The 21,055-nt window shown below is 43.6% G+C and overlaps 1 protein-coding gene across 1 annotated transcript in view; it reads right to left on the bottom strand.

The window, feature by feature from the left end:
* Window positions 1-454: 454 nt before the first annotated feature.
* Window positions 455-21,055, bottom strand: part of MYO19 (myosin XIX) — a 70,951-nt gene continuing 50,350 nt past the window's right edge. Inside the window, exons 19-24 of the mRNA XM_070735294.1 lie at window positions 19,196-19,308; window positions 12,171-12,343; window positions 9,669-9,798; window positions 5,087-5,172; window positions 2,736-3,044; window positions 455-1,812 (exon numbers count right to left, since the gene is read on the bottom strand). Of these exons, the coding sequence (XP_070591395.1) occupies window positions 1,690-1,812; window positions 2,736-3,044; window positions 5,087-5,172; window positions 9,669-9,798; window positions 12,171-12,343; window positions 19,196-19,308 (934 nt within the window). The 3' untranslated portion in view covers window positions 455-1,689. The remainder of the gene's footprint in view (window positions 1,813-2,735; window positions 3,045-5,086; window positions 5,173-9,668; window positions 9,799-12,170; window positions 12,344-19,195; window positions 19,309-21,055) is intronic.

Raw genomic sequence — 21,055 nt, 5'->3', positions numbered from 1 at the left:
GCGGGTTCGAACTTCGCGAATAGCCTATACCACAGTTTTTCAAAAAATATTAATTAAAAAAATACTTCGCGTTTTTTTCCCTATACCATGGTTTTTCCCACCCAATGACGTCATATGTCATCGCCAAACTAATAATTTTTGCAAATAAATGACAAAAAAATAATAATTGTTAATAAATAATTATGTTTATAAATATCAGGATCACTAAGTGTCTTATTCAATGGTGAGTACCAGTAATAATGGTGAGTAAATGGTTGTTAAGGGAATGGGAAATGGTAATTTAGGGGTTTAAAGTCTTAAGGGAAGGCTTGTGATACTGTCCACAGCCAAAAATGGTGTATATTTACTTCCGCATCTCTACTTCGCGGAAATTTGACTTTCGCGGGCGGTCTCGGAACGCATCCCCTGCGGAAATGAAGGGAACACTGTAGTAAGAATATCAAAGCCAACAACATTTATAACCATCTCAAGTTTATTACATCTTAATTTATACAGAACATAATGTAACCCAGAAATTAGGAAGTGTGATCAGAGACTGTTACTTTGACCTCTGCCTTTTAATAATTTATTTTTTTTCCTGACATTTTATAAGAAATATTTTGAACAAAACAGCTGCATCTCACAAGAAAATTTTAAAATAACCCTTTAGATTTTTTTAAATGCCCAAGCATCAGGTTTTTTCCTCATTATGTTGGGAAACAGACAAGTACAGTACAGTAGAATTTTTAAAATATATATATAAAGTTCCCACTACATTAAAATAGTGTCTTTGGTAATAAATGAATATAATTATGTGGCCATTAAAAAAACCCTGAAAATTTATATCCAAAGGGAGCAGACTTTTGGTATAGCGATCTGCATTATAGTACCCTTTTGAAATAAACATTGCTCTATAGACACTTTAAAAAATAGCATCCTGAAAACTAGCAGGATTAAAATTCTACCAGCTCCTGGCTTCAATAAGATTTAGAGTTGTTATGAGTTTCAAAAATGATTTGGAACAACAATTTTGTTGGGGTACTGATCCAAAAACAGCACCTCTTTGCAATTTGTTAAAAAATCGGCTTTGACCGAGGCTTTTGCAGACATGTAAAACAGATGTTGCTTTAAAAGGTTTTACTTAAAGCCACTGGATTCCTTAAAGTGTCATTATTTAAAGCCTTGGGCAGAAACCTGGAAAAGGGTAGGCTGTTTTATTGAATAGCAGTAAAGTGTTGTGCTTTGAGCACTTCCCAATCATTTTCAAGGGGTGCACAAGACGTGTTAATATCTACTTCCTGATTCTGAAAATAAGGGATCAGATGGACCCTTTCATTAGATTGCTGGATGCTATTAGGCCAAATAAGGCATAGGAGGTAGCTCTGTTTCTGTTATATGCATACAACCATCCCAAATGGGGGGAAAGCAGTGCAATTTATTTTAATAAATTGATGGATTGAATGAATGGGTCAGGACTCTACTTCTGCATCTAGACTAGTGCTTCTTAATAGTGGCCGCTTTAAGATGGGTGGACCTCTGGGCGTTGAAGTCCACCCATCTTAAAGGGACCAAGGTTGACAAAGGCTGTTTTAAACAATCTGTATGTGGAAGAAGTGCTTGAGTTAAGTTCTCTGGTCCTCCAGGAAACATCTGAAGAAGGAGAGCAATAAATACAGGACAGATCAAGGGCCCAGAAGGACCCTTTCAGATTCAAGGTACTGCACATTTATCAAGAAGAATCTGGTTGAACCCGGTCACTAGGCAGCTGTGGCTGTACGGTCTGGTGTTGGCATAAAGCAGCGGAGACCGTCTGCAGTGGAACTTGATGGAGCCCTGAGGATAAAACAAGATGCTAGATGACCAAGGCATTATACAAATTAAAAAGTTACGACCATTGCAAAATGTGAAGCCAGTTAGATAGTTATTTACAGGGAAGACAAAACTGGGGCATATCTAAAGTATTTATTTATTTATTTATTTTTATTTATTTATTGGATTTGTATGCCGCCCCTCTCCGTGGACTCGGGGCGGCTAACAACAGTGACAAAAACAGGATGTAAAAATCCAATACTAAAACAGCTAAAAACCCTTGTTATAAAACCAATCATAGATACAAACATACCATGCATAAATTGTAGAAGCCTAGGGGGAAAGATTATCTTAGTTCCCCCATGCCTGACGGCAGAGATGGGTTTTGAGGAGCTTACGAAAGGCAAGGAGGGTGGGGGCAATTCTAATGTCTGGGGGGGAGTTGGTTCCAGAGGGCTGGGGCCGCCACAGAGAAGGCTCTTCCCCTGGGCCCCGCCAACCGACATTGTTTAGTTGACGGGACCCGGAGAAGGCCCACTCTGTGGGACCTAACTGGTCGCTGGGATTCGTGCAGCAGAAGGCGGTCCCAGAGATAATCTGGCCCGGTGCCATGAAGGGCTTTATAGGTCATAACCAACATTTTGAATTGTGACCGGAAACTGATCGGCAATTATTGCAGACTGTGGAGTGTTGGTGTGACATGGGCATATTTAGAGAAGCCCATGATTGCTCTCGCAGCTGCATTCTGCACGATCTGAAGTTTCCGAACACTTTTCAAAGGTAGCCCCATGTAGAGAGCGTTACAGTAGTCGAACCTCGAGGTGATGAGGGCATGAGTGACTGTGAGCAGTGACTCACGGTCCAGATAGGGCCGCAACTGGTGCACCAGGCGAACCTGGGCAAACGCCCCCCTCGCCACAGCTGAAAGATGTTCTTATATTCCTCACCTGGGGGGGAGCTCGGATGGAGCTGACACCTTGTACTGGGAACCTGGTCTCTGCTTTGGTCCAGTTCATCTTCTGTAAGACTTGAAGGGAAGTGAGGAGAGCAAGGTCTCTCTGAAGCCCTTCCAGCGTTGTCGGGGTGCTTGACAGAACAAGACTGAGAGGCCAGATGTGGAGGATGGAATTCAACGGCCAGGACCTGTCTGGTTTTTGAGTAGCATCGCCTGAGGGACCAGCTGTGCCAAGGACAGAAGGAAGGGGACGTTCCTCTATACCGTCCAGTTCTTCAGCAGCTATCACAGCCATCTTGGTCTATGGAAGAGGAATAAAAAAAATACAGTGATACCTCGTCTTACAAACTTAATTGGTTCCGGGACGAGGTTCTTAAGGTGAAAAGTTTGTAAGATGAAACAATGTTTCCCATAGGAATCAATGGAAAAGCGATTAATGCGTGCAAGCCCAAAATTCACCCCTTTTGCCAGCCGAAGCACCTGTTTTTGCGCTGCTGGGATTCCCCTGAGGCTCCCCTCCATGGGAAACCCCACCTCTGGACTTCTATGTTTTTGCGATGCTGCAGGGGAATCCCAACAGGGGAATCCCAGCATCGCAAAAATGAGCGCTTCGCTGGCAACGGAAATCCGGAGGTGGGGTTTCCCAGCGAGGGGAGCCTCAGTAAAATCACAGCATTGCAAAAACACTGAAGTCCTCAAAACCCCAACTCCAGACGTCTGTGTTTTTGCGATGCTGGGAAACCCCACCTCCGGACTTCTGTCCAGAGGTGGGATTTCCCATGGAGGGGAGCCTCAGGGGAATCCGAGCAGCGCAAAAACAGGTGCTTTGCTGGCAACGGAAGTCCGGAAGCGGGGATTCCCAGCGGCGGCAGTGGGTTTGTAAGGTGAAAATAGTTTGTAAGAAGAGGCAAAAAAATCTTAAACCCCAGGTTTGTATCTCGAAAAGTTTGTATGATGAGGCGTTTGTAAGACGAGGTGTCACTGTACTCCCAATTTACCCACCAAGTAATCATTGACAAAGAAAATATTTATTTCTCTTCTGGATTAAATAATCTGGAAGCAGTATAACATACAAGATCCATGGTGGCGCAGTGGCTAGAGTGCAGTACTGCAGGCTATTTCTGCTGACTGCCAAGCTGTTCTGCAGTTCAGTCTTCACCAGGCTTCAGGTTGACTCAAGCCTTCCATCCTTCTTGTTGGGAGAGTTCTGCGCAGACGGTAGGTAACCCACCAAGTAGCCACAATACACAACTATACCTAATTGAAGTCTTCAATGAAAAACACTGCAGCAGGCTTCCTTGTAAAAATATAGTTTACTTTTCTTCTTTATCAAAATGCTTCTCTTAATAAATAAAATCACTTTTACATTTAACCACTATAATAAACTATCCACAATACTATCATATAACTCTTATTACATCCACCACTGCAACCACTAAGCACTAATCACTAACTACAAACCACCCAGCACGAAGCCACTCTATAACAAACCACTGTAGCAAACCACTCTATAACAAACCAACCCATGCAAGGGTGTTACTCCTATTATATAGGTTACAGCCAATCAGGTTGCAGCACATTTAGCAACACCCATGATTACATGCTGACTATGGTTTACATTAGCCTTTCCCATGGTTACAAACAGTGAAGGGCTACCAAAGCTTTTACTACCACACTGTGGGCGTGGCTTATGCAGAATGCCCTGCATTTAATTTCAACTTTCAGTGCAAATTGGGTGCTCTGGGGTAGAACTCCATTTTTGCTAACCCACTGGGTTCCCCCCACCCCTAATCTGGGCAGCAACCCACCCCTGGTTACAAACCATTTACCTGCATTGTAAAATTACCTCCAGAAATAAACATAAGGTTGGTAAAATGAATACCCAGATTGTTGCGGGGTCATAGGCTGATTGTGTAAACCGCTTAAAGAAGTGTGTGAAGCACTGTGAAGTGGTATATAAGTCTAAGTGCTATTGCTATTGCCTAATCTCAAGCATCCAATCATTAAAAAAAAGAGATTTATTATTTATTCATTCATTCGATTTTTATGCCACCCTTCTCCTTAGACTTAGGGCGGCTTACAACTTGTTAGCAATAGCACTTTTTAACAGAGCCAGCCTATTGCCCCCACAATCTGGGTCTTCATTTTACCCACCTTAGAAGGATGGAAGGCTGAGTCAACCTTGAGCCGGTGATGAGATTTGAACCGCTGACCTTCAGATCTACAGTCAGCTTCAGTGGCCTGCAGTACAGCACTCTACTTGCTGCGCCACCCCGGCTCACTTTACAGATAGTCTTCAACTATCCAGATGATCTGGTACCTTGTTAAACTCGTTTCTCTTACCTTCCATTTCTTCCAGGTCTGTTTTATAATCCTAACAGCTTTACGTAACCTCTGGAAATGTTTCCTAGCTAGCCACTGGCGCACCGCTACCAGAAGAAGAGAGGGAAAAAAATGCATTAAGGGAATATGCTATATGAAGATTTGAGACTCATGAACTTCAACTCCCAGAATTCCCCAGTCAGTTATGCTGCCTGGGAGTTGAAGTGCATACAATTTACAAGTTGTCAACTTGAAAACCCCAATAGCATCTCTCTTAAACTAGGACAAATTACTCTTCTAACTTTCTTGGAACTTGGGAAAATAACAGAATAATAGAGTTGGAGGGGATCTTGGAAGTTTTCTGGTAGAGAGAAGCAAACCCTTCAATCCTTTTCAATAGTTTAAGAATTGTCTCCAACAGTTCCAATTCTTCTGCAAATTGCTTGTAATTTATATCTTCCATCTTTTATATCCATGTCCTAAATTTCTGATATGCCTGTTCAAGACTTGCAGTATAAATAATAAAGAACATAGTAGATGTTCTTAACTTGTGTTTTTATATTAAAATGTTCTGCATGGTTCCCATTTACAATCACTTTTGTTGTTTGTTTATGGTATATTGTCTTGATTACTTTTATAAATTTATTTTAAACCAACATCATTACTGAATGTGGATTACAAAATTTTTGTCTTAATACTAGCAGAGAGATTGAAAAGATTTTTGATTGCATTCATCCATTCATATCGAAATGGATTCTTACCAAAAAGACAAATAAAACACAATTTAAGGATTAGACCGTTTAGAATATTATGAAATACGCCCAGAAAACAAATGTCCCTATTTTTTTTAGATGCCCAGAAAACTTTTGATAATGTAAGATGACAATTTATGATACAACTAAATTGTATGGATTTTGGAGAAAAAATTATAAATGGAATCAAGCAAAAAACCCTACACCATTTCAGGCAAATAGCTTTCCAATCTCTTCTTCAAAACCTTCAGTGTTTTATTATTTATTATTATTATTATTGGATTTGTATGCCGCCCCTCTCCATAGACTCGGGGTGGCTAACAACAGTGGTAAAAACAACATGCGACAATCCAATACTAAAACAGCTAAAAACCCTTATTTTAAAACCAATCATACATACAAACATACCATACATAAATTGTAGAAGCCTAGGGGGAAAGAATATCTCATAATTCCCCCATGCCTGATGACAGAGGTGGGTTTTAAGAAGCTTACGAAAGGCAAGAAGGGTGGGGGCTATTCTAATCTCTGGGGAGAGTTGGTTCCAGAGTTGGGGCCACCACAGAGAAGGCTCTTCCCCTGGGTCCCGCCAAACAACATTGTTTAGTTGACGGGAGCCAGAGAAGGCCCACTCTGTGGGACCTAATTGGTCGCTGGGATTCGTGCGGCAGAAGGCGGTCCCAGAGATAACCTGGCCCGGTGCCATGAAGGGCTTTATAGGTCATAACCAACACTTTGAATTGTGACCGGAAACTGATCGGCAACCAATGCAGACTGCGGAGTGTTGGTGTGACATGGGCATATTTAGGGAAGCCCATGATTGCTCTCGCACCTGCATTCTGCACGATCTGAAGTTTTAAGACATTTCAGAGGGAGAAAGGAGGTGTTTCCCTATGTCAACCCTGGTGCCATCTTTGAGCATCTTCAGGGTTGCCACAGTGAGGCTGGCTGGAGCTATGGGCAAGAGAGGGTGGGTAGTAGAGATACCTGACAGGGATATGTAGCCAAAATAACATTCTTTCTTCTGGGAACCAAGAAAAGTCCCACCAGCACCTGGAGGGGCATGGATAGGAGGCATCCAGAATAAGAAGAGAGACCTGATTGGGGCATGTGATGGATGCGTGTAATGTGGGGGGAGAGCTCTGGATTTTTAACTTGGCAAGGTAAACCTGGGGTACTTCAGATTTGGGCTTTCACTGGCTGTGCCAATATGACATGCTTCTATACCAGTGATGGTGAACCTATGGCATGGGTGACAGAGGTGGCACAAGGAGCTATACCTGTTGGCACACGAGCCATTGCCCTAGCCCGGGGGTAGGCAAAGTTGGCTCTTCTATGACCTGTGGACTTCAACTCCCAGAATTCCTGATCCAATCATGCTAGCTCAGGAATTCTGGGAGTTGAAGTACGCATGTCATAGAAGATCCAACTATGCCTACCCCTGCCCGAGCTCAGCTCCAATTTGCATGTGTTTGTTTGTTTGTTTGTTTAATTTAATTTAATTTAATTTTATTTTATTGATTGATTGATTGATTGATTGATTGATTGATTGATTGATTGATTGATTGATTGTTAGAGTCGAAAGGGACCATGAACGCCATCGAGTTCAACCCCCTGCCCAAGCAGGAACCCTATAGTACACCAGTCAAGTGGCAGTTCAATCTTCTCTTAAAAATGTCCAGAGTGTTGGAGTTCACAACGTCCGCTGGTAGGTTGTTCCATTGGTTGATCGCTCTGACCGTCAGGAAGTTCCTCCTGTTGAATCTCTCCTTGGTCAGCTTCCAGCCGTTGTTCCTCGTCCGGCCCTCTGGTGCCCTGAAGAATAAAGTGATCCCCTCCTCTCTGTGACATCCCCTCGTATACTTGTAGACTGCTATCATGTCCGCTCTGGCCCTCCTTTTCTCTAGGCTATCCATGCCCAGTTCCCCCAGTCTCTCTTCGTAAGTCTTGGTTTCCAGTCCCTTAATCATCTTGGTTGCTCTTTTTTGCACCTTCTCCAGAGTTTCAATGTCTCTTTTGAAGTGTGGTGGCCAGAACTGAATACAGTACTCCAGCTGTGGTCGGACCAGAGCGTAGTAGAGTGGTATTAAGACTTCCCTGGTTTTGGTGTGTGTGCCGGCCAGCTGCTTTTTGGCTCGCATAGAGACTCTGGGAGGGCGTTTTTGGCTTCCAAAGAGCCTCGGGGGGGATGGGGGAGGGTGTTTTTACACCCACCCACCCCCGCAGCTCCAGGAAAGCCTTTGGAGCCTGGGAAGGGCAAAAAACGAGTCTACCAGTGTTGTGTTTGGGCCTGGGCCAGCCGTTGCCCCCACAGATGGGGGAGACACGGCACACAGTGACTGTGAAAGCCTGGCTGACAGCCAGGAAGATGTAGCAGACAGTCAGGAGGATGTTGCAGAGAGCCAGGAGGATGCAGCAGACAGCTCAGGGGAGGGGGCTGGCAGTTCGTCGGACAGTTTATCCTCTCTCAGTTCGTCTGCAGGGCAATACATTAATTTACGCAACCGAAGGGCCTTACAAAGAAGGGATCGCTTTAAGAAGCATGATAAGGCATGATAGGTGCACCTGGGCTGGGTGTGGTTCCCTTAATGAGGGCTAACGGCATAAAAAGGGAACAGGGGCCAAGGCAAACTGTGGCTGTTTATCTGGGTGGTTTGTGTGGCGTCGTTGTTCCTGCTTTGAAGTTTCTGCTCTTGGATTTCAACTCAGCGTTGTGGGAGTTGAAAACTCTGGGACAAGCTGCTGCTTTTGTGCCGTGAGAATTCAGAGACCTCTTGGAACATTTATGCTACGTGACTTTTGTATTTGTTTGCTTTTTCATGAACTTTGTAGCTGGCTGAATTTTCAACTCAACCTGTGTTTTACTCCTGAAAGTAAGGACCGTTTTCTTTAGACTTTTTCTTTTCTGCTTAATATAAGTTTGCTGACTAACTATGCACGTGTGTGTCTGACCTTCTTTCCTGGACCGTTAATCATTGCTTGAGGCCGGTCTGGCAGAACAACAAGGCCCATCAGAAGTTGGGAAACAGGCCATTTCCAGCCTCTAGAGGGAGAGGGGGAAGCTGTTTTTGCCTCGGCATTGAATTATGAGTGTGGGCACTCGGGCATGCGCGATAGCGTGCGCCCACAATCTTTTGGCATCCGAGGGGAAAAAGGTTCTCCATCACTGCTCTATACCTTGAAGCAGTGTTCCCTCTAGTTTTTTTGGGGGGTGGGCGGAAAAGTATAGTGTCTGAGCGGCAGTCCCTTTGGGACTGGGCGGCACAGAAATAAATAAATAAATAAATAAACAAACAAAACCCCCACCCTGTTTTGCCTCAGAGAATTTCAAAATAAAATACTGTACTGTGTGTCTATAACAGTGAGCTCATAATAGGGCAACTCTATCAATATCAAAATGCCACTTAAATAGTTGAGCTAGTTTTAAACTAGAGTTTGATTTTCTTTCTCTCTTCCTTACTCCCATTCTTTTTCTTTCTCTTTTCCTTCCTCTCTTTTTTCTATCTGTTTCTCTCTCTTCCTCTCTTCCTCTCTCTCTCCTTCCCTCTCACTCTTTCCCTCTCGGCTTCTGGGCAGGTTTGGAAAACTCTGAGTTGATGATGATTTTCAAGTGAGCGATTGCTCACTGCTCAGCTTAGAGGGAACTATGCCTTGAAGAACCCAACCTTGGAGTTTTGATTTCCTACAGGCTATGTTACTTGGAACCCAGACCTCCTAATTTGGGCCCTTTAAATTGAAATGGCCGAGATTGAACCTGCAAAGCAGAAGTTTCACTCTGAGCTCTGTCTCTCCTCTCAAAGGACATGTAGAAAATCTTCCAGATCTCTCAGTATAGGATCCTTTCCCCTCACCTGATTGGATGATAATTGCAGACTGTCTCTGCCTGGCAATTTTATTCCTCTTAAACCTTCTCCAACAGCACTGGATGCAAAACGCTTTCTCAGATAAGATAGCAGCTCTTTGAAGTTCGAAAAGCTCCAACTATGGGGGAAAAAATCTTTTTTAAATTTCTTATTAGACCTGGGTGTAGTCAAAATGCACTGCTCAAAAAAATAAAGGAAGCATAGAAACATAGAAGACTGACGGCAGAAAAAGACCCCATGGTCCACCTAGTCTGCCCTTATACTATTTCCTGTATTTTATCTTAGCATGGATATATGTTTATCCCAGGCATGTTTAAATTCAGTTACAGTAGTACCTCTAGATACGAGCTGCTCCACATGCGAGTATTTCAAGTTACGAGCCGAGACGTGAGCAAAATTTCTGTTCCACACCCGAGCTCAAATTCAGGATACGAGCCGAGCTTCCACTAGGTGGCGCAAGAATTCCTTGCTTCCAGTTATCTCCGCGCGAAAAACGAAGTCTAAAAGCATTCGTTCGAGATGCGAGTTAATTGTCATACAAGCTCGGGTCTGGAATGAATTAAACTCGTATGTCGAGGTACCACTGTACTGTAGATTTACCAACCACGTCTGCTGGAAGTTTGATCCAAGGATCTACTACTACTATAATATTTTCTCATGTTGCTTTTGATCTTTCCCCCAACTAACTTCAGATTGTGTCCCCTTGTTCTTGTGTTCACTTTCCTATTAAAAACACTTCCCTCCTGAACCTTATTTAACCCTTTAATATATTTAAATGTTTCAATCATGTCCCCCCTTTCCCTTCTGTCCTCCAGACTAGACAGATTGAGTTCATTAAGTCTTTCCTGATACGTTTTATGCTTAAGACCTTCCACCATTCTTGTACCCGTCTTTGTACCCGTTCAATTTCACAAGAAGAGTCCTCCACTCCTCTGCTCAAAATAGAATAACCTATGCCACCAGGCTTGAAATTTTGGCCTTGGACAACCTACAACTATGCCACCTACAGTCTGACCTAAGCATAATATACAAAATTGTCTGCTGCAATGTCCTACCTGTCAGCTTCAACCACGATAATACATGAGCAAACAATAGATGCAAACTCAAGGTTAACCACTCCAAACTTGATTGCAGAAAACATGTGGTCAATGCATGGAACGCTCTACCTAACTCCAATGTTACATCCTCAAACCCCCCATAGTTTCAACCTTAAACTGTCTACTGTGGACCTCACCCCATTCCTAAGAAGTCTGTAAGGCGGCATGCATAAGAGCACCAGCGAATCTACCACTTCTGTCCTACTGTCACCACTGATTTGTACTAATTTCATGTACTCATGTCCATGTTTATACTTATACAGTGATATCTTGTCTTACAAACTTAATTGGTTCCGGGACGAGGTTCTTAAGGTGAAAAGTTTGTAAGACAAAACAATGTTTTCCATAGGAATCAATGGAAAAGTGATTAATGCGTGCAAGCCCAAAACTCACCCCTTTTGCCAGCCGAAGCGCCGGTTTTTGCACTGCTGGGATTCTCCTGAGGCTCCCCTCCATGGGAAATCCCACCTCTGGACTTCTGTGTTTTTGCAATACTGCAGGGAAATCCCAGCAGGGGAATCCCAGTATCGCAAAAACGAGCGCTTCGCTGGCAACGGAAGTCTGGAGGTGGGGTTTCCCAGCGAAGGGAGCATCAGTGAAATCGCAGCATCACAAAAACACCGAAGTCCTTGAAACCCCACCTCCAGACCTCTGTGTTTTTGCAATGCTGCAAATTCACTGAGGCTCCCCTCACTGGGAAACCCCACCTCCGGACTTCTGTTGCCAGCGAAGCTTTTGCCAGCGAAGTTTTTGCACTGCTGGATTCCCCTGCTGGGATTCCCCTGCAGCATCACAAAAACACGGAAGTCCGGAGGTGGGGTTTCACATGGAGGGGAGCCTCAGGGGAATCCCAGCAGTGCAAAAACGGGTGCTTCGCTGGCAACGGAAGTCTGGAAGCGAGGCATCCCAGCGGCGGTGGTGGGTTTGTAAGGTGAAAATAGTTTGTAAGAAGGGGCAAAAAAATCTTAAACCCCGGGTTTGTATCTCAAAAAGTTTGTATGACGAGGCATTTGTAAGACGGGGTATCACTGTACTTGTTATCTTGTACATGTTTGACAAACTAACTAACTATTTCCCCTCAGAGTCAAGATTATATGCTCAGGGCTAAACCTTATCTCCTCTTTTTTGGTTTACAAAACAATTATGCCAATCAAAATGATTTTGCCCCCCCCTACTGCCTCCCTCCAAGATAGATGGAGAAGAGGAAGAATAGGAAGGCCTGAATCTAAGTCACTTAGAGTGTCTGTCCCCATTCTCAGACCTGTTTCTTCTAACCTTCATGAGGGCTAGAAAATTCTGATGTTACAGAATCCTATCCTAAATTCACCCTGATTCCATCCCTCCCCGGCCAACATTTTGTTTTCCTTTCCAAAACTTGCTGCATGATCCTTACCATGGAGTTGGTCAAAAATACTTTGGTCATGCCACAAAACATAGGTACGTTGGGTGATTTTGTTTCTCCAGGTTTGACAGAAGAATTAATGGGTTTCATCTGCTGAAGTATATCTTGGACCTTAGACTGCAAAGTGTCACACTCTTCTTCTATAGGAGTTGTCATTGATTTGCCTGTTAGGGAATTAAAAAAAAAAAAACCACAGTAAAATGTTTTAAAATATTAGCAGTCATTGTGGGTCAAACTACATGGGTTAGAACCTAACAAGTACTAAGTAAAATGGGACTGACTAAAATCTCTTGAAAATAGCAAAGCAGATGATGCTGTGAGATCTAAATATAATAATAATAATAATAATAATAATAATAATAATAATAATAACAACAACAATAACAATAACAACAACAACAACAATATTACTACTACTACTGCTGCTACTACTACTACTACTACTACTAATAATAATAATAATAATAATAATAATAATAATTTATTAGATTTGTATGCCACCCATCTCCAAGGACTCGGAGTGGCTCACAACAACAATACACAATGCACAAATCTAATGATAAAAGAACAATTTAAAACCCTTATTATAAAAAACACAACCTAACAGACCATACATAAAAAACCATAGTATGTATGTATGTATGTATGTATGTATGTATGTATGTATGTATGTATGTATTTATTTATTTATTTATTTATTTATTGGATTTGTATGCCGCCCCTCTCCGCAGACTCGGGGCGGCTAACAACAGTAATAAAACAGTATACAGTATAACAATAATCCAATACTAAAAACAGTTAAAAACCCATTATATAAAAACCAATCATACATACAAACATACCATGCATAAAATTGTAAAGGCCTAGGGGGAAAGTGTATCTCAGTTCCCCCATGCCTGGTGGCAGAGGTGGGTTTTAAGCAGCTTACGAAAGGCAAGGAGGGTGGGGGCAATTCTAATCTCTGGGAGGAGTTGGTTCCAGAGGGCCGGGGCCGCCACAGAAAAGGCTCTTCCCCTGGGTCCCGCCAGATGACATTGTTTTGTCGACGGGACCCGGAGAAGGCCAACTCTGGGGGACCTAGAGCCCAAACCTCTTGACCCAGGAGTGGACAAAGTTGGCTCTTTTATGACACGTGGACTTCAACTCCCAGAATTCCTGAGCTAGCATGATTGGCTCAGGAATTCTGGGAGTTGAAGTCCACAAGTCATAGAAGAGCCAACTTTGCCTACCTCTGCTCTGACCAGTCCACCAACAGCCAATGTGATGCCACAAGGTTTTTATGGAAACTTTGAAGTGCTAGGCAGATAACCAATAACCCTCAGGGCATCTGGGGCTTAAAGTCAGACTGAAACTGACTGGGAGGGAATCTGCTCCATCTCCAAAGAAAGTCCCCACCCCCTGTCCCTAATTCCCAAACAGTTATAGTCAAAGCGAAAGCTTGCAAAAATGTATTTATTTATTTATTTATTTATTTCATTCATTCATTCATTCAATCATTCATTCATTCATTCATCATTCAATTTTTATGCCGCCCTTCTCCTCAGACTCAGGGTGGCTTACAACATGTTAGCAATAGCACTTTTTAACAGAGTTAGGCTATTTCCCCAACAATCTGGGTCCTCATTTTATCCACCTCGGAAGGATGGAAGGCTGAGTCAACCTTGAGCCGGTGATGAGATTTGAACTGCTGACCTTCAGATCTACAGTCAGCTTCAGTGGCCTGCAGTACAGCACTCTACCTGCTGCGCCACCCTGGCTCCTTTTAAAATGCCAGTGAGCCTTCCGCCCCAATGAACTGGCTGGACCAGGGGTAGGCAAAGTTGGCTCTTCTATGACATGTGGACTTCGACTTCCAGAATTCCTGAGCTAGCACGATTGGCTCAGGAATTCTGGGAGTTGAAGTCCACAAGTCATAGAAGAGCCCATTTTGCCTATCCCTGGACTGGACAAACCTGACACATTCACTTTATGAGACAAAAAAAAAGTAATAAAATCAGATGTGGTCACGGGATTATCTGCTTAACAACCATCATGACTTACAATAGTGGTTACGGGCTCAACTACGGTAGTAAGTGGAAGAATAACTACTCAACATTCCTCTGAGATGGTATACTTGCTCCAGCTGCTACCTCACCTAGCAGGAGACCCTACATCTGCCTCTACATAAGATCGAACTCACAACTTCCTGATTGTGAGGCGAGAGCTCCACCTCTTAGGCCACAGCAGTGGACAAGCAGTTTGAAAACATGCAACTGCAGGTAGATAAATAGGCACCACTTTGATGGGAGGATAACAGCATTTGCCTTGGCATATAATCATAGAAACATAGAAGACTGACGGCAGAAAAAGACCTCATGGTCCATCTAGCCTGCCCTTATATTATTTCCTGTGTTTTATCTTAGGATGGATATATGTTTATCCCAGGCATGTTTAAATTCAGTTCCTGTGGATTTACCAACCACGTCTGCTGGAAGTTTGTTCCAAGGATCTACTACTCTTTCAGTGAAATAATATTTCCCCACGTTGCTTTTGATCTTTCCCCCAACTAACTTCAGATTGTGTCCCCTTGTTCTTGTGTTCACTTTCCTGTTAAAAACACTTCCCTCCTGAACCTTTATTTAACCCTTTAACATATTTAAATGTTTTGATCATGTCCCCCCTTTTCCTTCTGTCCTCCAGACTATACAGATTGAGTTCATTAAGTCTTTCCTGATACGTTTTATGCTTAAGACCTTCCACCATTCTTGTAGCCCGTCTTTGGACCCGTTCAATTTTGTCAATATCTTTTTGTAGGTGAGGTCTCCAGAACTGAACACAGTCTTCCAAATGTGGTCTCACCAGCGCTCTATATAAGGGGATCACAATCTCCCTCTTCCTGCTTGTTATACCACTAGCTATGCAGCCAAGCATCCTACTTGCTTTTCCTACTGCCCGACATGAGATCATGCTGGTCTCTTGACCAAGGAAGTGTCTTTGGATTAAGCTTGCTCTCTTGCCTAAGAAATTTATTTATTTATCTATTTATTGGACTTTTATGCCGCCCCTCTCCGAGGACTTGGGGAGGCTTACAGCATATAATAAAACAATACAAAACATCTTAATCCATTGAATTAAATTTAAGATCTAAACCCCACAAAATCATAAAACAGTCATTCATTCAATCAACTTTCAACACATTCATTGGCCAAGGGGCAAGAATCTAAAGGCCCGAAGCCTGGCGGCATAAATGAGTCTTAAGACTCTTATGGAAAGCAAGGAGGGTGGTGGTAGTCCAAATCTCCGGGAGAAACTGATTCCGGAGGGCTGGGGCCCCCACAGAGAAGGCTCTTCCTCTAGGCCCCGCCAAACGACATTGTCTAGCTGACGGCACTTGGAGAAGGCCAACTCTGTGGGACCTGACCGGTCGCTGGGCTTCATGCGGCAAAAGGCGGTCCCAGAGGTATTCTGGCCCAATGCCATGTATTATTATTATTATTATTATTATTATTATTATTATTATTATTATTTATTAGATTTGTATGCCGCCCCTCTCTGTAGACTCAGGGCGGCTCACAGCAGTGATAAAAACAATACATAATGACAAATCTAGTAATTAAAATCTAAAATAGCAATTATGCATATAAAAAATCTAAAAGAGAAATCCCAGTGAATAAAAGCATATACACAGTCATGTTGTGCACAGAAATACATAGGCAAGGGGAAAGTGTCTCAGTTCCCCCAAGCTTGACGACAGAGATGGGTTTTGCAGAGTTTACGAAAGGCAAGGAGGGTGGGGGCAGTCCTAATCTCCGGAGGGAGCTGATTCCAGAGAGTCGGAGCTGCCACAGAGAAGGCTCCTCCCCTGGGTCCTGCCAGACGGCATTGTTTAGTCGATGGGACCCAGAGAAGGCCAACTCTGTGGGACCTAACTGGTCGCTGGGATTCGTGTGGCAGAAGGCGGTCCCGGAGATATTCTGGTCCGATGCCATGAAGGGCTTTATAGGTCATAACCAACACTTTGAATTGTGACCGGAAACTGATCAGGAACCAATGCAGACTGTGGAGTGTTGATGTAACATGGGCATACCTGGGGAAGCCCATGATTTTTCTCACAGCTGCATTCTGCACCATCTGAAGTTTCCGAACACTCTTCAAAGGTAGCCCCATGTAGAGAGCGTTACAGTAGTCTGTAGGTTTATAGGTCATAACCAACACTTTGAATTGAGTCCGGAAACCAATTGCCAGCCAATGCAGACCGTGGAGTGTTGGACTGACTGCTCGCATAGCTGCGTTCTGCACAATTTGTATTTTCCGAACGCTCTTCAAAGGTAGCCCCATGTAGAGGGCATTGCAGTAGTCAAACCTCGAGGTGATAATAGCATGAGAGACTCCCTGTCCACATAGGAGATGAGCCGCTCCCTCCAGGTGAAATCTTTACCAACCAGGTAGTTTGGCCCCATGGCGGGGAGGGGGAGAAGTCCTAATCTAGGCTTACCTCTACTAATCAGCCTTGTTCTGCTAAAGCAAGGAGAGAGGAGTGAAGTGTGTTGCTTGGAGAGAGAGAAGCTGCCGTAGAGAGAAGCAAATTTTGGGAAGAGTGGAAGAGGAATCCAAGGAGAACTAGGAAAACCAAAAGGGCAGTTGGAAAGAAAGCAGGCAACTCATTTGATTCGCTGACAAAAGAATAATAATAATAATCCAAAACTAAACCAAACACCAATAATAATTCCAGGATTAGTATATAGGTAGTCCTCAAGTTACGACCACAGTGGAGTCCAACATTTATGTGGCTAAGATTTGTTAAGTGAGTTTGCCCCACTTTACGATATTTCCTGCCGCTATTAAGTGAATCGATTCTTTTATTAAATTAGTAACATGGTTGCTAAGTAAATCAGGCTTCCCCATTGACTTTGCTTGTCAGAAGGTCGCAAAAGGGGATCGGCCGTCGTAAATATGAACCACTAGTCCACAGTGATGGAAAAATTTTCCATCGCTTTTCCACAGCGATGGAAAACACCACTACTATAAAGAAAGAAAAGGTACAGCTGTTTTCGTGAAGCAAGGCACTCTGGGAATGAAAGTCGAACTGATGTTTACATTTCAGGACTTAATACAGAGGTACCTCTACTTACGAACTAAATTCGTTCCGTGAGCAGGTTCTTAAGTAAAAAAGTTTGTAAGAAGAAGCAATTTTTCCCATAGGAATCAAAGTAAAAGCAAATAATGTGTGCGATTGTGGGAACCACAGGGAGGGTGGAGGCCCTGTTTCCTAGAGAGGCCCCATGGAGGCTCCTCCCTGCCTTTTCTGGTTACAGTTTCAGAGGCTCGGGTTTATAAGTGGAAAGTGGTTCTTGAGAAGAGGCAAAAAAATCTTGAACAACTGGTTCTTATCTAGAAACATTTGTAAATAGAGGCGTTCTTAGTTAGAGGTACCACTATACAACGATGGGGATACAATTAAGAAAAACTAATTTCTTTACAATTAAGAAAGAGGGGCAGTTTGGTATTGCGATTAATTCAAATTCAGAGGGCTAAATGAATTCTACTCCTGCTTTAGGCATTCTTGTTTCAGTCCAGGGCTCAGGGCTGGATGCGGCCCGCAGGGTGCTTAGATCTGACCCACAGGGCCACCCTGGAAAAGGCAAAGGACCGGCCTGTGGTGTCTCTGCCAGTGAAAATGGAGCTCACGGAGGCCATACAAAGCCCACCCAGGCTCCCTTTTCAGCCGAGATGGCATCCTACAGCCCTTTGCCAGCAAAAACAGAGTTCGGGGACCGTACGCAGCCCGCCTGGGCTCCATTTTTGCCCACGACAGCCTCATGCAGCCCTCTGCCAGTGAAAATGGAGCCCTGGTGAGGCCGTGCACTCCGTTTTCATTGGCTGAGAGCTGCAGGAGGCCGTCACCGTCAAAAACAGAGCTTTGACGAGTGATGTCAAGCTGGCCCCACCCACCCTGGACTGCCCTTTGACCATCACTATCCAGGCTCCCGGAGACCAAACACCACCCTGATGCGGCCCTCAATGAAATCAAATTTGACACCCTTGGCCCAGTTATTCTCTGTCTCTCAGCTCTGGTAATAAGCAATGGCAAATCCTTTTGAAAAACTTTGCCAAGGAAACTGCATATAAACAACTTCTCACAACTATTACTTGCGACAGAGGAATGTTCTGCAAAAATATAACCCAACTTAACCCTACAGTTCAATTCCTATACACATTATGATTTCTGAACTCTTCAAATTCACAAATTTCAGAAAAATGACAGAAAGCAAAGGAAGAAATATGCAGAATAGAGAAAAGTGAACGAAATATTTTAAAAACGGAAGAGAAACTTAATGACTTTGAATGCTCCAAGCAGGTAGTTGTGAAGAGGGTGGAGGAAGAATGAAACTCTGACTTTGGTTTTGTTGATCAGAAAGATTTGGTGTTATAGGAATGGCTAGTTATATACAGTAGTACCTCTAGATACGAGCTGCTCCACATGCGAGTATTCCAAGTTGCGAGCCATGACGGGAGGGAAATTTCTGTTCCAGAGCCGAGCTCAAATTCGGGATACGAGCCGAGCGTCCACTAGGTGGCGCAAGAATCCTTGCTTCTGGTTATCTCCGCGGGGAAAAACAAAGTCTAAAGCCATTTGTTCCAGATACGAGTTGATCGACATACGAGCTCTGTTCTGGAACGAATTAAACTCGTATCTAGAGGTACTACTGTATTAATGTGTAAAAGCAAAAAGTTAAGGTTGGAGTGTGTTTATCTTGTACTGTGCTAAGAAGAGATGGAAGTGTGTCCAATCACATTTGGCCAGTAAAGAATTCTATTATATTCTATTCTAAAAAAAAAGTCAATGACCATTTTTCTTTCTTTTTTCTCTTTCCCCTTGTATCTCACACCACTTTCCCCCCTTAATTTCCTATTTTCTTCTTCTTTTTTTGTATTTTATATAATAAAAGAAAACCTTAATAAACATGAAAAAAACGTTTTTTTCCCCGAGATAGTCCATGCTATTAACACTTAGATAGACACAACCTTAAGCTTACCATTCTCTACATCAGAGGAAAAGTCATTTCCTTGACTGGATGTTGCCTTCAGATTCCGTTTCTTTAATTTCTTCAACAGCCCGTAACGTTCTAAAAAGCTTCCAAAGGAAATCCTGCCAGGAAAACAGTAGGAGGAAACAAGGATTTGATGCATAATTCAATTCTGTATATTTCTGTACAAACAACTCTGGGCTTATCACTACAATTGAGCCTAGAATTAGGGTAATAAATCACGCCAGTTATTAAACAGGTCTCCAGGTGACCAGACCCGATTTTTTTCTGGTGGTCATTAAGCAAATCCATTCTCTGAAATGGGCTATTTTTCATTCATTCATTCATTCATTCATTCATTCATTCATTCATTCATTCATTCATTCATTTACAACAGAAAACCAGAGGTAAATGCCGCATGATTATGTGACACTGAAAATAACTATAAATGTGGGCTGGTTGCCAAGAACCCAAAATTACTTGGTGTATGTCGAAGGTATCATAGCCTAGCCATACCGAGACATACCAACATACAGAATCAGCATATTGATTAATCTGAGTCCTCATTTTACCTACCTCGGAAGGATGGAAGGATGGGTCAACCCTGGTGAGATTTGAACTGCCGAACTGCAGTTAGCAGTCATATGAAATAGCCTGCAGAACTGCACTCTAACCACTGGGTCACCTCTAACCAATGTTCCGTCTAATTTTTTTTCGGTGTGGGAGGAAAAGTATAGTGTCTGAGCGACAGTCCCTTTGGGACTGGGCGGCATAGAAGTATGTATGTATGTATGTATGTATGTATGTATGTATGTATGTATGTATGTATGAATGAATAAATAAATAAATAAATAAATAAGAAAAAAATTCCCTTCTTTTTTTATTAAAAAAAATTAATAATAAAACAAAACCAAAATCTATTACTATTATTACTATCTTCTCCTCTTTTTCCATCCCTGTCTCCTCCCCCCTTGTGTGTGTGTGTGTGTGTGAACTTTTGAACCATTTTCAATAACAGGTGAGCTATTGGAAATGGTTCAAGAGTTCACACACACCCACACCCACCGCTGGGGTTTTTTTCTCTGTTATTATTTGGGTGCTTTTTACCATGCTTTAAATCAAGAGTCATTTCTCTCTCTTTCGCTCTCCCCCTCTTGCTCTCTCTCTCTTTCTCTCACTCTCTCTCTCACTCTCTTTCTATCTCTCTCCCTTCTTGCTCCCTCTCTCTTTCTCTCTCATTTTCTTTCTCTCTTTCTATTGCTTTCTTTCTCTCTCACTCTTTCTTTCTATCTGTCTTGCTTTCTTTCTCTTCTCTCTCTTGCTATCTCTCTCCCCCCTTTCTCTCTCTCTCTCTTTCTCACTTACTTTCTCTCTCCCTCTCTCTCTGTCAGCGAGGGGGCTGCGAGAGCGCTTTCTCCGAGCGCTTCGGGAATGCCTGCCCTGCCTCTACTGCAGCCCCCTTGCTGAAAGTCCGGGACGAAAGCGCTCCCAGCGAAGGGGGTGCGAGAGGGGCGGGGGGGCGGGCATTCCTGAAGCGCACAGAGAAAACCCTCTCTCGCAGCCCCCTGGCTGGGAGCACTTTTGTCCTGAGAAGCCGCAGCCGCCACCGCCGTGAGAGAAGTCGCGCCCCAAGGCAGGAGGCAGCGGAGGAGAAGAGGGGGCGGATCGGGCGGGCAGGGGGCAGGGCCGAGAGGCCAGGGGCGCGAGGGACCGGAGGCACCATGGGGAGGCGGGGGGCGGCCGCGGCTCCCTTTCCTCCTACTGCCGGCACCTCCCCACCCCCGCACGCCCCCCCGCGGGCTGGCAGGGGGATGGGAACCGTGCGCCCGTGGAAAAGGGTGTGCGGGGGGGATTTTGGGGGGCGCACGC

The sequence above is a fragment of the Erythrolamprus reginae genome, chromosome 1 (genome assembly GCF_031021105.1).
Source record: "Erythrolamprus reginae isolate rEryReg1 chromosome 1, rEryReg1.hap1, whole genome shotgun sequence".
Lineage (NCBI taxonomy): Eukaryota > Metazoa > Chordata > Lepidosauria > Squamata > Dipsadidae > Erythrolamprus > Erythrolamprus reginae.
Note: the sequence above shows the minus strand (reverse complement) of the source record. Positions and strands in the feature narration are given on the sequence as shown.